The 15,564-nt window shown below is 39.3% G+C and overlaps 1 protein-coding gene across 1 annotated transcript in view; it reads left to right on the forward strand.

Annotated features, from left to right (window-relative positions):
* Positions 1-15,564, forward strand: part of AFM (afamin) — a 35,420-nt gene that overhangs the window by 4,622 nt on the left and 15,234 nt on the right. The window contains exons 2-8 of the mRNA XM_045284113.1: positions 2,788-2,836; positions 3,116-3,248; positions 3,885-4,096; positions 8,805-8,937; positions 11,139-11,236; positions 12,210-12,339; positions 14,594-14,808. Of these exons, the coding sequence (XP_045140048.1) occupies positions 2,788-2,836; positions 3,116-3,248; positions 3,885-4,096; positions 8,805-8,937; positions 11,139-11,236; positions 12,210-12,339; positions 14,594-14,808 (970 nt within the window). The remainder of the gene's footprint in view (positions 1-2,787; positions 2,837-3,115; positions 3,249-3,884; positions 4,097-8,804; positions 8,938-11,138; positions 11,237-12,209; positions 12,340-14,593; positions 14,809-15,564) is intronic.

The following is a 15,564-nucleotide window of genomic DNA, read 5'->3' on the forward strand; positions in this document are numbered from 1 at the left end:
CAATTCCCACACTGTGTCCCTGGTGTTGTCCCTCGTAGGGCCATGGGCCAGTGAGGAGCATCTCATCTCATAGTGGGGTTGGCCATGTGGTCCAAGAGAGAACATTTAGAACTTCTGTCCAGAGATGGTATCCCTCTGCACTCTCTCTGGCCCCAAAAGGGGCACCTTTTTGTAACAAGAACAAAGGTGCCCTCAGCATCAAAGTGGCCCTGAACATTGTCTTACTCAGTCACAGGACTTGAAGAAAAGTAATCATTTCTGACTTCTCCATCTCTACTGCCTCTTACAATTAACTGTTGTAAAATTATATTGCTTTTTGTCTCTTTAATATATTTTGCATCTGTGTTTTCCTCTTCATACCCATTAAAGCCAAACTCACTGCCAAACTCAATTCCAACTCATAGTGATTGTGATACTTAATGTTTATTGTGCCAACCTGGCCAATAACACATGTGGGATTAATTAAAGGGCAGTTTAATTGAAGGACGGAGAGATAAATGGCTCAGTGAGCCTTTCCTGTCTGGTCCCTTGCTCTGTGATGGTCGGACCAGGTGCAGCTGCCTTAGTTATTTCTCTGCCTCAGCTGTGAGACATCCCTGAGGAGAAGCCACATGGACCTACCCCGATGCAGCCCTGGGTGCTGGAGCACCCATGTGGAGACCCCTGCCAGCGCTGAGATGCTTACATGCTCACTAATTCGGCTTTCCTCCTGCATTCGGCATCATTGTGTGTGTTTTGTGAGTTTGAGGAGGACTTTGTAAATTGATCTCAGACATATGGTCTAATGTCGGACTTATGGGCTTGGACTGAACTGGGTTGGGATGCTTAATGTACAATTACCCTTTATATAAAACTCTCTCTTATAAAATAAGTATGTTTATGAATTTTGTTTCTCTACCCAGACTAACACAGGTTTATTGTCACATCCAAGCTAGGTTGAACTTATTTGTCCATGACTCTCAGGGTGCTTATCTCCCACTGCAATAGTCAAGTTGACCCTGAGTCATGATGACCCATCTGTGTCAGAATAGAACTGTGCTCTATAGGAGTTTGAATGGCTGATTTTCTCAGAAGTAGATCATTAAGTTGTTCCAGGGCATCTCTGGGTGGCCTAGAACCTCCAACCTCATGGTGACCAGCTAAATGAATGGTCCTTTTGCACCACCCAGGAACTCTGTCTTGTACTGAGTCCACTCTAAATTATAATTATAATCATGCACACAAGCCATTTTTATTATCAGAACACTTAGTAGCCTGAGGTTCTGGGGTGATAGCTTAGTCAACATTAATTATCTCAGTGTTCGGCACAATATGAGGGTAAGTAAAAAGGCCCTGTTCTCCATCAAGCTCTGCACTTCAGAAGATGTTTCTATTTCTTACCCTTCTATGCAGTGTTAAGTAAGCATTGCAGGGCTAAGGTCACGGTTTAAATTCACTAGCCACTCCATGGAAGAAAGCTAAGACTGTCTGTTCCTGTCAAGGTTTACAGCCTCTAACATCCTGTATAGGCTCACTATGCAGTGGATATTTGGGGTTAACCATTCCCTGAGGAATTCTGCTCTCTTTACTTCACACCACATCAAAGTGGGAGCCTTGGCATCCTCGAGCGATTAACAATCTTCTTCTATGAAATTGTCTTTGAGCTCTGTAGGCAGAAAGAAATCTGAAAAGGCAAGATCAGGGATGTAGGGTAGATGGCGTTGGGGTTCTCAGTGAAATTCCATAGGACAGCCCTTGCTGCCATCCAAGAGTGAATAGGCGCATTGTCAGAAAAAATTTCCTCAGTGCAGCTTTCTGGCTCCCCCCCACCCCTCACTAATGTGGTTTTTAATTTTCTTAAATCTTCTTGATAATACGTCCTCATGATTGTGTTGGGTCCTTCTAGAATATCGAATTACTCTTTTGGAATTGCGAAAAATAGTCAGCATAACCTTCTGAATGGGCTTCTCTGTCTTGAAATTAGCTGACTCAGCAGATCCCTGTGGAAGTCAATATTTGATTGAATCTTCTTTCCAAAAACCATAGCAACAAGACTAAGATAAGGGCAGCCACTCACTGTTTGCAGGGACATGTTCAGACATTGTGTGTTTGTAACAAACCTGGCCCTGTAAGAACTGGAACCCAAGTAGCAATGTTGTTTGACTTCCTACTTTGAAAAAAAGTAGGGAGTTTCTAAATGGAATCTATATGGATACATGTAAACCACTCAAAGTTCTATATGACTACTATTAGGGAATCAATGGTTTGAGGCTAGTTCAGGGATCACCTTGGAACTGTATTTGGCTATCAACATACACCACGCTGCCCGCCAATGTGCTCTGATGTTATCCATCAGGTGCTGTCATGTCAGTCCTTCCTGTCTCAGGGAATCTTCATGTTGCTTCTCTCATAAAGTAGAGTTGCTCAAAAGTCAATTCTGACTCATTGTGGTCCCAGGTGTTGCACAATAGAAAGGCATTCAGAGAGTTTTCATGGCTGTCAACTTTTAGAAGCTGATCACCGACCTTTTCTTCCAGGATTGGTTCAAGCTGTCAACATTTTGGCTAGTGTTGACCCCTTAACCGTTCACCCTCCAGGGACCTGGGAAGGGTGCTTTTAATTGACATTTCCAACTGGGAGACGTCAAAATCTTGTGTGTGGCTCATATGATTTCTCTTCTTTTTGTGAAATATGTCAAATTGTTTTCAACTATCAATTTTCTATTATTTTGTATCCTTAGATGTCATATATTGGGAAACATTTTGAAATACCAGGGTATGTAATAACCTGAATATATTTGCTTTTCAGACCATTTAAAAACCACTCAGACATTTATACAGGATAATACTGAATATATGTAAGTTAAAAATTATTCTTATTTATTACAATTTTATTTAATACATTAGAAAAGTTAATGATGGCCCAAAGTAATTTGATAAAATAGAGATCATACCAAAAAGTAATTATAACTCTAATCTTAAAATTCAGAGGATGTGATTGAACTGTGTAGAAGTTGTAAACTTTAGAGTCTTCACAGTTCTTGGATAATTTCCAGAGACTAGATAGACACTGAGTGCTTCTGTGAGACTTTGTGGGACACAAGTGGACTACATGCTCTTGGTGGGGACTGTTTCAGCACCATCGTTGCATTTGCTCAATATGTTCAAGAAGCAACCTTTGAGGAAGTGGAAATGTTTGCAAAAGAGATGATGGCGTTAAAAGATAAATGTGTGGCTGACATGGCACTTCCAGAATGTTCAGGATTACCTGTAAGTCAATTGCTTTTATTTTCTAAAAAACAAAATCTTGCCTTATTTCTTACTTGAGTATATGAGAAGAGCGATACCCCATGACTCCCTTTTTATTTTGCCCCACTTTGGTGTCTTAGGATAAGCACTTTCCTCAGGGGAGATGGAAAGATGCCATTCTGTATGATGAGGTTCAGAAGGATTTGCCCGTGTTCTTTCAACCCATGTGATGCATGTCCAGATCAAGGAGCCAGCCAGTAGTCTGGCAGAGCTCCCAGAAGTGAAGCAGCACTCACCTTAGCTGCCTCTCTTTTGGGGGGCACCCTCTACACAGTCCCCAGCTCTAAAAAACTAGCAGTAAGCACCATTACAAACTATTTTGCCAGTAGACTAACACATTGTCCTTGTCACCTTGGGAGATGAGGAGAAAAGCCTTCATGGAAGGGAAATGTAGGCAGCAAAGAACAGTGCAAGGTGAAGAGGCCTGAACAGAGGAGAGTATTACTGTCACGTGACAGAATTGGCAAGGGCGTGGGTAATAATGACAAAACTTAAATCACTATCTCAGGAAGTAGTGAAAATCATGATATTTCTTTTTTTTTGAAAAACATGATATTTCAATGAATAAAAAGTTTCCTTCTTTCCCCTATTGTCCAGAATGACATTTTACAGAAAAGTATATGTGCTGTGGAGGGACTGCCACAAAAATACAATTTTTCACACTGCTGCGCTAAGAGTGACCTAGAAAGAAGAGGCTGTTTCTACCTTAACAAGAAAGCTGATGTAGGATTTCTACCTCCTCTCCCGATGGCAGATGCTGAAAAGAAATGCCAGGAGTATAAACAGAAGAAAGACTTATTTCTAAAGAAGTGAGTTTAATTTTAATAGAAAATCATCTAATCGATTAATTATTCTTAGACCAAATCTAATTCTTATGCCACAGGAACATGGCTGGGTTCACTGACTGATTCATTCATTCGTTCAGGATATATTGTGTGTCAGATTCTGTGGTCAGTGTTGAGGATATAAACATGAATAAGAAGTGGACCCTGATTCCAACATCCTTCCACTAATGATTATCTATTTATCATCTATATATCTCTTTATACATATCTTCTAGTGTGACAAAGGTGTGTGTGCTGTGCCAAATTACTAGGAAGCACTGGAGAGAAAATAATATATTCTACCCAAGAGTAAGGCACAACTTTTAGAGAGGTAAACATGACATTACTGGATAGTAAGCAAAATTCTGTTTTCAGTAGTGAAGTCATTCCAAAAGTGGGGACTCCTACCCTGCGGGGAGGGTGGAATGATGATGAAACACAGAGGGGACAGCTGCTGACCCCAAGAGCAGAGGAGGCAAGGAGGGCGCCACGTTCTCATGTTCAGTGTTTTGATTAAAACTGTAATGATTACCCCTTTTGGGAGATAGTTGCTCTAGTGATAGGAACTTCAAGAGTGTTTTATTGGCACCTCAGTGATCTAGTATGGGCCCTGGTGGCACAGTGATTGCACTTGGGGCTACAAATTGCAAGTTTAGCAGTTCAAAACCACCAGTGGCTACATGAGAGAAAGACGAGGCTTTTATTCCCATAAATATTTGCAGCCTCAGAAACACACAAGGTCAGTTCCACCCTGTCCTTAGGGCTGTTATGAGTCAAAATCACTCAGGGAAGTCAGTGAGTTTGGTGTGTTGTAATGCTATCAAGAGAAAAATGGGCTTCCAACTGCCATACAGAGTTCTAGTTTCAGAAATGCACAGGGGCTGGTCTACCCTGCCCTCTAGGATTACTATGATTGGCATTGATTGGATGGCAGTGCATGAGGCTTGGTTTTCTGAGTGCTGCTGTCATAGAAAAACCACCAGTGCGTGGCTTAAACAAGCAGAAATTTGCTCCTCACAGTCTGGAGGTGGGAAGTCTGAATTCAGAGTGCTGGCTGTCAGAGAAGGCTTTCTCTCAGGTCTCGGTTTCCTTCAGCGTGGGTTCCCAGTTCCACAGCTCTCTCTCTCTCTCTGCTCGATTGTTTCATCTCTCATTTTTTTAATTTCAAAAGAGATTTGCTCTAATTATTTCTACACTAAACTTGAATCCCACCTTGTGTTGGTCAGTTTGTCATTCTGTGGTGGCTAGTGTGTTGCTTTGATGCTGGAAGACATGTCACAGAATTTCAAATGCCAGCAGGGTTACCTGAAGTAAACAGGTTTTAGCAGAGCTTCCAGATTAAGAACAAACTATGAATATGCAATTGGCTGCCCACTTCATAGGAAGTAGCTGCTGAAAAATGTATGCATAGCGTGGAAACATTGTGAGAGACTGAAGGCCTACTGAATGGAAGCAGAACATTGTTCAAGGAAGTGCCAGAAGAGCCCCTCAGTTTGGAAGTCCCTCAAAATACGACTGAGGAAGAGCTCCTTTCTCAAAACAGAGCTGACCATAATGAGTCAAGCTCCAGGAGGAAAGCCTTCCACGGCTTTCCTTTGCTGACAGGGCATGATCTCAAGAGGAGAGGAAAGAGCTGCATACATCAATTAGTAATCAGAAACTGGAATGCACGAAGCATGAGTTTAGAAAAATTGTAAGTTGTGACAAATGAAATGGAACACATCAAACTCTACATTCTAGGTATGCATGAGCTGAAATGGACTGCTATTGGCCATGTCGAATCAGAAAACCATACAGTTTTCTATGCTGGGGATGTAACAATCAAGAGGAATGGTGCTGCATTCATCACCAAAAATGACATTTCAAGATCTTTCTTCAAGTACAGTGCTGTCTGTGATAGGATTATATCTATCCACATCCAAGGAAATCTAATCAATTATTTAAATTTATGCACAAACCACAAAATCTAGTGATGAAAACATTGATGAATTCTACCAATGTCTTCAGTTGCAGGTGATCAAACATGTAATTGAAATGCATTGATAATTATTGGCCATTGGGATGCAAAAGCCGGAAACCAAGAGGAACAGGCAGCAGTTGGAATACATGCTCTTGGTGATTGCAACGAAGCTGGAGGTCACAGGATAGAATTTTGTGTGACCAGTGACTTCTTCATAGCAAATACCTACTCATTGCAAATACTTTTTCCCAACAACACAGGAGGCAATTACACACACTCACATCTCCAGATGGGATACACCAATATCAAATTCACTACTTCTGTGAGAGGAGATGATAGAGAAGTTCACAAGTATAAGCTAAAACCAGGCAAAGGACTGACTGTGGGATATACCATCAATTGCTCATATATAAATCCAGGTTGAAGCTGAAGAAAATTAAAACAAGTTCATGGGAGCCAAAATATGACCTTAAGTCGGTCCCACCTGAATTTTGAGAACATCTCAAGAACAGATTTGCTGCACTAAACACTGTTGACTGAAGACCTTATGAGCTATGGGCAGACATCAAGACATTCATTCATGAAGAAGCAGAAGATCATTAAAAAGAAAGGTCATAGGAAAGAAAGAAAATATGAGCATGGTAGGCAGAAGAGATTCTGAAACTTGTTCTAAATATAGACTAGCTAAGGCACATGGACAAAATGAAGATGTCAAAGAGCTGAATAGAAAATTTCAAAGGGCAGCTCAAGACAACAAAGTCAAATTTTATAAAGAAATGTTCAAAGATCTAGAATTAGAAAACCAAAAGGAAGAATATGCTCATCATATCTTAAATTGAAACAACTCAAGAAAAAAATTTAAGTCTCAAGTTACAATCTTGAAAGATTCTGTGGGCAAGATATTAAATGATGCAGGAAGCAATAAAAGAAGATGGAAAGAATACACGGAGTCCCTGTACCAAAAAGAACTACTTGACATTCCACTATTTCAGGAGGTAGCATAAACGCAAAAGACACTGGTACTGAATAAAGAAGTCCAAGTTGCATTGAAAGCTTTAGCCAAAAACAAGCCTGCAAAAGTTGATGGACTACCAGTGGAAATATTGCAGCAACTGATGAAGCATTGGAAGCACTTACTCTTCTGTGCCAGGAAATTTGGAAGATAGCTACTTGGCAACCTGACTGAAAGAAATCCATATTTGTACCCATTCCAAAGAAAGGTGACCCAATTTGTAGAACAATATCATTAATATCACATGCAAGTAAAATTTTGCTGAACATTGGTTCAAGCCAGATTCAGAAGAGGACACAGAACAAGGGATATCATTGCTGATGTCAGATGGATCTTGGCTTAAAGCAGAGAACACCAGAAAGATGTTTCCTGTGTTTATTGACTATGTTAAGGCATTTGATTGTATGGTCTGTAATAACTAATGGATAGTGTTGAGAAGAATGGGAATGCAAGTCAACTATATTATGTGCGTGTGGAACCTGTACGTGTGTCAACAGACAGTTGTACAAATAGAACAAGGAAATACTGCATGGTTTAAAATCAGGTAAAGTTCGTTTCAGTTACATTCTCTCACCATACTTATTCCATCTGTACACTGACCAAATCAGAGAAGCTGAGTCATATGTAGAAGAATTCAGCATCAAGATTAGAGGAAGGTTTATTAGCAATCTTTGATATTCAGATGTCACAACCTTCCGTGCTACAAGTGAGGAGAACTTGAAGTACTTGCTAATGAAAATCAAGGATTGTATCTTTCTTTATAGATTATGACTCAAAGTAAAGACCCAAATCCTGACATCTAGACCAGTTAGTATAGTAGCATCATGATAAATGGAGAAAACATTCAAGTTGTTAAAGATTTTGTCATGTCTGGATCCACAATCAATGCTTATGGAAGCAGCAGTCAAAAGATCAAGTGATGCATTGCATTGAGAAAATGTGCTGCACAAGACCTCTATTAAGTGCGGAAAAGCAAGGATGTTTCTTTGTGGACTACGGTGCAACTGACCTAAGCCATGGTATTTTCAGTTGCCTCATGTGCATGTGAGAGTTGGGTATTGAATAAGGAAGACTGAAGAAGAATTGATGCATTTGAATTATGGTGCTGGCTTAGAATCTTCAAAGTTACCATTGACTGCCAAAAGAACAAACAAATCTGTCTGGGAAGAAGTACAGCCAGAAGGCTCCTTAAAGGCAAAGGTGGTTAGACTTCATCTTACATATTTTGGACATGTTGTCAAGAGAGACTGATCTCTAGAGAAGGGTACCATGCCTGGTAAAGTAGTGGGACATCGGAAAAGAGGAAGACCTTTGACAAGATGGATTGACCCAATGGCAGCATCAGTGGTCTCAAACATATGTGGGGATGGCACGTGATTGGGAGTGTTTCGATTTGTTGTCCATAAGGTTGCTATGAGTCAGAACCTACTTGACAGCCCCTGATAGCAACAACAAATTCCCCTTACTAACATAACCCATAGAGACAACTCTTTTCCTATTAGGATTATAACCATATGCATAGAATTTAGGATTTATACCACATATTTCTGGGCAACATAATCCAATCCATCATAATTGGAGACTGGATAATGAAGGCATCTATTAATGGTAAACTTCTTTTCCTCTTTCCTTCATTTTCCCAACTTGATCTTGTTAGCTGTTGCTATCATGCCATTCAATTTCCATTTCTTTCAGTGTCTTGTCTTTTCTTTTTCCCCCAGGTATCTCTATGAAGTTGCCAGAAGGAACCCCTTTGTTTTCGTCACTACACTTCTAAGTGTTGCTACTCGTTTTGAAGATGTGGCTAAAACATGCTGTGAGGAAGAAGACAAAGCCAGCTGCTTTCAAACAAAGGTGGATATTGTGTTTATTTGGTGAAAGGATACGTAATCTCCAACACAACACATCCTCACTTAGTTCTGATTTTTTCACTGTTGAGGATAGTCTCTTTCCACTTCCACTACTTTTAAACCCCTTGTTGATCTAAATGTTCTCAAGACCTGTGAAATACAAATCTCTCTGTCCAGGGTCTCCCTTCTGGCCTGCAGGGTTCCTGGTGGCACTGTCGGTTAAGCATTCAAAGGCTAACTGAAAAGTTGGTGGTGCAAAGCCACGAGCTACTTCCCAGGAGAACATGGAGATTTTCTGCTTCTGTAAAGATACAGCCACAGCAACTCTTTATAGGGTGGCTCTGAGGCACCCTGGTGGTTTAGCAGTTAAACATTGGGCTGTGATCCACATGGTCTGCAGTTCGAAACCACCAGCAGCTCCTCAAGTAGAAAGACTGGACTTTCTATTCCCATAAACAGTCTCAGAAACCCAGAGTGGGTCAATATGAGCCAACATTGACATGGTGGCAGTGATTTTTTTTTTAAATGAGTCAATATGAGGCAGTGAAAAAGAGGAAGACCTTTGACAGGATGGATTGACACAGTGGCAACATAGATGGGCTCAAACTTAAGAATGCTTGAGGATGGCACAGGACGGAGCAGTGTTACATTCTGTTGTACGTGGGGCCGCTATGAGTCAGAACAGACTCGTCAGCCCCTGACAACAATGACAACAGGAATCAGTGTCCACTCAGGAGCACTGGTTGGGTCCTTCTGGTGGTCTCTTCCTTGCAAATTGGAAGATAACCCAGGGAGTGACTTGGCAGGAAAAAGATGATGATCTTACCTTGTAGACTAGAGAGTACTCTTTGGGCTACTCATAAAAGCAAATGTCCTGGAGCAGTGGTTCTCCACCTTCTTAAAGCCTTACTTTCATAGCTATTTCATAACTGTGATTTTGCTACTGTTATGTAATGTGCAGGATGTATTTTCATTGTTGCAAACTGAACATAATGAAAGCATAGTGATCAATCAAAAACAACAATATGTAATTATATATTGTAAAATATTTATTTCTAATGACAAATAAATGAAATTTTGTCTGGAAGCATGGTGTGGCATGGGTAGCAGTCTTCACGCCGGGTATCTGGGCATATGTGGGGGTGTATACATGTGGGTGGACCCGCCTGGAAACGGATAGAGGAGCAGTGTCTCGGTTCCTAAGATCATTGGAAATCTGTGTTTTCTGGTGGTCTAGACGACCCCTGTGAAAGGGTTGTTTGACCCCCAAAGTGGTCACGACCCACAGGTTGAGAACCACTGTCCTAGAGGATATCTTAGGCAATGTCTTAGTAGAAGAGCCCCATGAGATGAGTACCATGCACTTTCCCACCAAGCATAACTGAGTCATTTGGAATACTATCTTACTCTGTAATGTACCAAAAAGTCATTATTTTTTATGATATATGAATTTAGTAAGATAAATCTCATCATTTTTCTTTTTCTGAACAAATATCTGGATAATTTGACATATAGTGTTTTGTTCCAAATCATTTTATGAGGACATCATAACAGTTAATATTTCAGTCATATCAAGCTGTGTTATATAATCGCTACCACAATAATTTTCAAAACTTGTCCTTCCTTCTTGTACTCCTTGATATCGGCTCCCAATTATCTCCTGCGGTTTCCCTCAGGAACCTTTATTTTAGTTTTATTGTCACCAAAGATTCACCTATCCTGGGTTCCATATACCAAAAAATATAAGAAAGATACATAATAGAGAGTTGAGAATGCTACCAAGAATAGCAAAGTGCGGCATAGAGAAGCCCCAATCTGGGGGAACAAACATAAAGACACAGAAAATATTGAAAACCAGATCCAACTCAGTGTTTCCAAAGGGAGATGAAATGATGAGGTTTTAACCATTCAAGTCAGATTTATCATTTTAATCCACTATCATTGTCTCTCCAATGTTCTCTGCCTGGTAATCAGGTTATTCCCACCCCTCACTTATGGTCAGAGGGGAATCTCAGGAGTCTGATTCCCTGTGTAGATCCTGGGAATGTATTTTGGATTCCCACTGTTATCCAAAGCCTTTGACAAACCAAAATTTCACCATTTAAGCTCTGATACTAGTCCCTTCCTCAGTATTGGATGGTATCTTTCCCAAATAAGATAATAGGGTTTTGCTCTTGTTTCAATGGAATTTTTCCTTTCCCTCAGGCATCACCTGTCATAAAGTATTTAAAAGAAAATTCTGCTTTTGAAAAAACTCTCTGTGGGGCATCAATGAGATTTGGACCAAGAATCATAACACTTATGTGAGTTTTATAATCTATATTTTGCCCCTATTTATATTTTCTTGTTTGTGTATCATTTTTGTTTAGTGGTTGATTACTTTTTATGTATACTCTTTATAGTGCCTCAGGGATTTTGAGGTTGTTCTTATTCTACGTGACTACCTCAGACCAATCATTACATAAGGATGAAGAAAAGTAGCCTCAAAGATTAAAGGGTCTACTTCTGGAATTTATCTTTTTCTATCTATCTATCTATCTATCTATCTATCTATCTATCTATCTATCTATCTATCTATCTATCTTCTATAATTCTTGGTTAATTGGGGATCTTAACAGACCCAGGAATTCCCAACCAGGGTTCTAAGATTCCCAAGTGCTTCACACATAACTCATCGATCCTTTCTGTTTGCAATGACTAGACGTCAACCTCACCCTCATTTACAACGATATGGTTTTTTGTTCTTTGATGCTTGATACCTGATTCCTTCTACACCTCGTGGTCACACAGGCTGGTGTGCTTCTTCCATGTGGGCTTTGTTGCTTCTGAGCTAGATGTTCGCTTGTTTATTTTCAAGCCTTTAAGACCCCAGATGTTCTATCTTTTGGTAGCTGGGCACCATCAGCTTTCTTCACTACATTTGCTTATGCACACGTTTGTTTTCAGTGATCATATCAGGAAGGTGGGCACCCACTGATATGATTTTTTGTTCTTTGATGTCTGATACCTGGTCCCTTCTACACCTCGTGGTCACACAGGCTGGTGTGCTTCTTCCATGTGGGCTTTGATGCTTCTCAGCTACATGGTCGCTTGTTTATTTGCAAACCTTTAAGACCCCAGATGTTATATCCTTTGATAGCCAGGCACCATCAGCTTTCTTCACTACATTTGCTTATGCACACATTTGTTTTCAGCGATCGTGTCAGGAAGGTGTGCATCAGATCTTGCCATACTTCTTGTTCAAACTCTTCTAGCAGTTTACCATTCTCTTTCCAGAAATGCTGCTATAATTGGCCAAAAATTCCCCAAGATTGAATTTAAGACACTCACCTCTACTGTGAAACACATTTCTTCCACGGATGGAGGATGTTGTGAAGGGGATGCAGTGGGCTGTATCCATACCAGGGTAAATATTCTGGAAAAACAAGTAAAACTGGTGATAGAAGGAAGCCTTTGAAATATTTCTGTAGTTTTAATTCTGTGGTTTCCTTGATGTGTGGCTACTATGCTTCAAAGGAGTTAGAATGTTAATTTATTGTCAAATGAACTTCTAAAAATGGGATTAAAAAAAGATTATTCTGTATATATTTTATATGAAAAAATGTTATTGAAATAGACTTTGGGGATTTAGAATGCCGAAAATCGATCCATGGCATATTGAAGTGTTTTTGTTTGTTATTGCTTTTAACATAGCAGATGCTAGAATTTAATAGAAATGATCAGAGACTGCCTTTTTAACTATTTTATTTTCAAGAGCAACTTTTTAGATCTTCCTTAGGCTACTTAAAAGCAATGATTTTTACATATGTGCCTACGTTAATTACAAATATGTTTGAAATGGTTTCTGTGTGGGCATTGTCTCATTTTTCTAAGCTGCTACAACAATATGTGCTGTAATGTTTATTGTTTATGAACTACTACAAGTGGATGCCTTGTAGTATCTGGGGGGGTATAATTCAACCAATAACGTTCATTTAATGGTAAATACCTTGGCTTATTTTAAATTGTCCATACACTCATATATAATACAACTTTATTAGAAATATCTTTACTTTTTTTTAGTTGAAATTTGGCTTTATTTTAGGGACTTTTAACCGAGTTTTACTGCTTTTGACCCACAGTGAAAATAGAATGTTCATTAAATAACTTGAATTTTAGGATATTGACACATGTCCACTCCGTTTTATACTTACCCACATCCTGATTAAAGCAATCACACTTAACACTTTTTTCACTTAAAAAATTATTTATGAGGTTGTGGGTTTTACAGTATTCAGTATAATATACGTTAGATATAACTAAAGGTTTTGTGTGAAATTTGAAATGGAGATGAAGGGGTCATAATATGCCCCAAATGAATGCCATCCTGGCGAAATAGAAGGGACTGCATTGTAGGTCATTCAAAACAGAAGGAAATTCTCTCAGAGTAAGAGTTATGTTGTCTAGAGCAGGGGTTGGCACACTGAAGCTTGAAAGTCATATGCGGTTCTTTGGGTACATATATGTGGCTCTGAAATACAATGGAAAAATAATAAAGGATATTATTCAGTTAATGGTGATTTCATTTGCTTGTGAAGATACATTTATGGCTCTCAAATAATTTTTAAATTGCTGTGAGGGACAGGATTGGCTCTTCCATCTCAAAAGTTTGCCAACACCTACCTGAGAGCAATGAGGGTCTTTGGGAAGATATGCAAGGATTTGCAAAGATTACCTCTGGTTATTTGTGGTTTATTGAGACACAGTCTTTGTCATTTACTCCTTCTCACCATTTCCACCCTTAAGTTCATCGCTGAGCTAGAAGGCCACAATAGCCAGGAAGAGTAGCGTAAGGAAAGTCAAGGGGTCTTGAGGGAAGCCAGCATCACTCACCCGAGGCTGGAGCAGAGAGGAGATGAGTGTTGCAGAGAGGTCAGTTTGGGGACAGGACCAGAGCCTGATAAAAAATTTTAAAAAGCTACCCGAATAATTTGATATCTCATCTTCCTTGGGTGGCACACGTTTATGTGAAGGCTGTAATGGGATGATGACTTGAGATAGAGGGAATAATGTTTTCTATTTTGTGCATTATTTATACTTTGAGAAATTCCAAAGAAAAAAGATACAGTTACAGGAATAGCTATGTATATTTGTGAATTTTTCATCAAGTTCTTTGATTTTTGAGGTGAATTTGTTTGCCATTCTTTCATTCACTCACCAAATATTTACTGTCTACTATATGCTCAGTGTGGAGTTTCAAGCCGTAAGAGAAGATATCTAGAATGAGGCGTGGTTATTTTTGGTGGATCCCATGGAAAGCACAGGCTTACTTTTATGGGAAAGAAGCAATATTTAGAATATAAGATGTGGCTATTTCAGAGCAGATAATTAAAAAAAAACCCAATATTTAATTAACAATGAACTAAAATCTAAACTAGATCCTAATTGTCATAATGATGCCATCTAACATCTTGAGAAATAAAGTTTGCAATCACTTGAAACTTTATGTGTATTAAAAGAATAAAAAAATATAAATCAGTGTTACCTATCAAATGAGTTGTAACATTATTTCAGATGTTCTCCTTATGGTTGCTTTTGTACATAGCCATCCCGTTTAGAAAGAAAACCCAGCTTTGAGAGACTTATATGAATAAGTTGTTTTTCATTCTTATATTGAACAGAGCATGGCTGTAAACCATATTTGTACAAACCAAGATTCCATCTCCACCAAAGTCAAAGAGTGTTGTGACAAGCCAATACTGGAGCGTGGTGACTGCATAGTTAACTTGGGGAGAGATGAGAAGCCAAGTGACTTATCTCCAAGAGAAGCTAAATTTACCGACAGCAAAGATGTATGTCAACACCGAGATGCTGACCAAGAGAACTTCATGATTGAGTAATGCGCTCTATGTTGATATTTATAAGATAAACAGAAACAAACTTAATAGATTTGGCCAATTTTAGTTAATATAGCTGGAAGGAATGTGAAACTTTTCAAATTCTTAGACATATAATTTTAAAAATGACTACAGATTACAGCATTTTAGACATTGGTAGTGTAGTTAAATAAGGGTCAAATTGCTAACTGCAAAGTTGGTTCAAATCCATCAACTACTCTATGGGAGAAAGAGGAGGCTTTCTGCTCTAGTTAAGATTGACAGCATAGGAAACCCTCATGGGGTAACTATGAGTCGGAATTGACTGGATGGGTTTATACAATTTTCAGAAAAGGCAGCTGTTTTCTTATAGTGATGACTAACACCTATTGAGTACTTGCTATGGGCCCTGCAAAGGGGTAAGTACTTTATATGGATTATCCACTCAAACTGTCACAACGATCATGTACAATGTCTCCCAGTTTTTCTGATGAGCAAATGGAGTTGTGAAGAAGTATGTGACTCATTTAAGGTCCACGGGAAAAACCTGGCAGAGTAAAGACTGACCCTAAAAAGCCTGGACCAAGAAGTTGCAGGCTTAAGCGCCATGCTGTACTACTGGGGCTTGGAATCAGTGACTGGATTCCAGTCCTGATTAATTGACTCACTGGGGCAAATTAACTCTCTCTGTGCTTTCGCTCATCATATACAAACATCCACATGATAATATCCATTCATTTAAGGTTTATTGGGAATGAGATATATTCCAAAGACTT

Source organism: Echinops telfairi, unplaced genomic scaffold, assembly GCF_000313985.2.
Source record: "Echinops telfairi isolate 266 unplaced genomic scaffold, ASM31398v2 ScPeMD7_7468;HRSCAF=8506_0, whole genome shotgun sequence".
Lineage (NCBI taxonomy): Eukaryota > Metazoa > Chordata > Mammalia > Afrosoricida > Tenrecidae > Echinops > Echinops telfairi.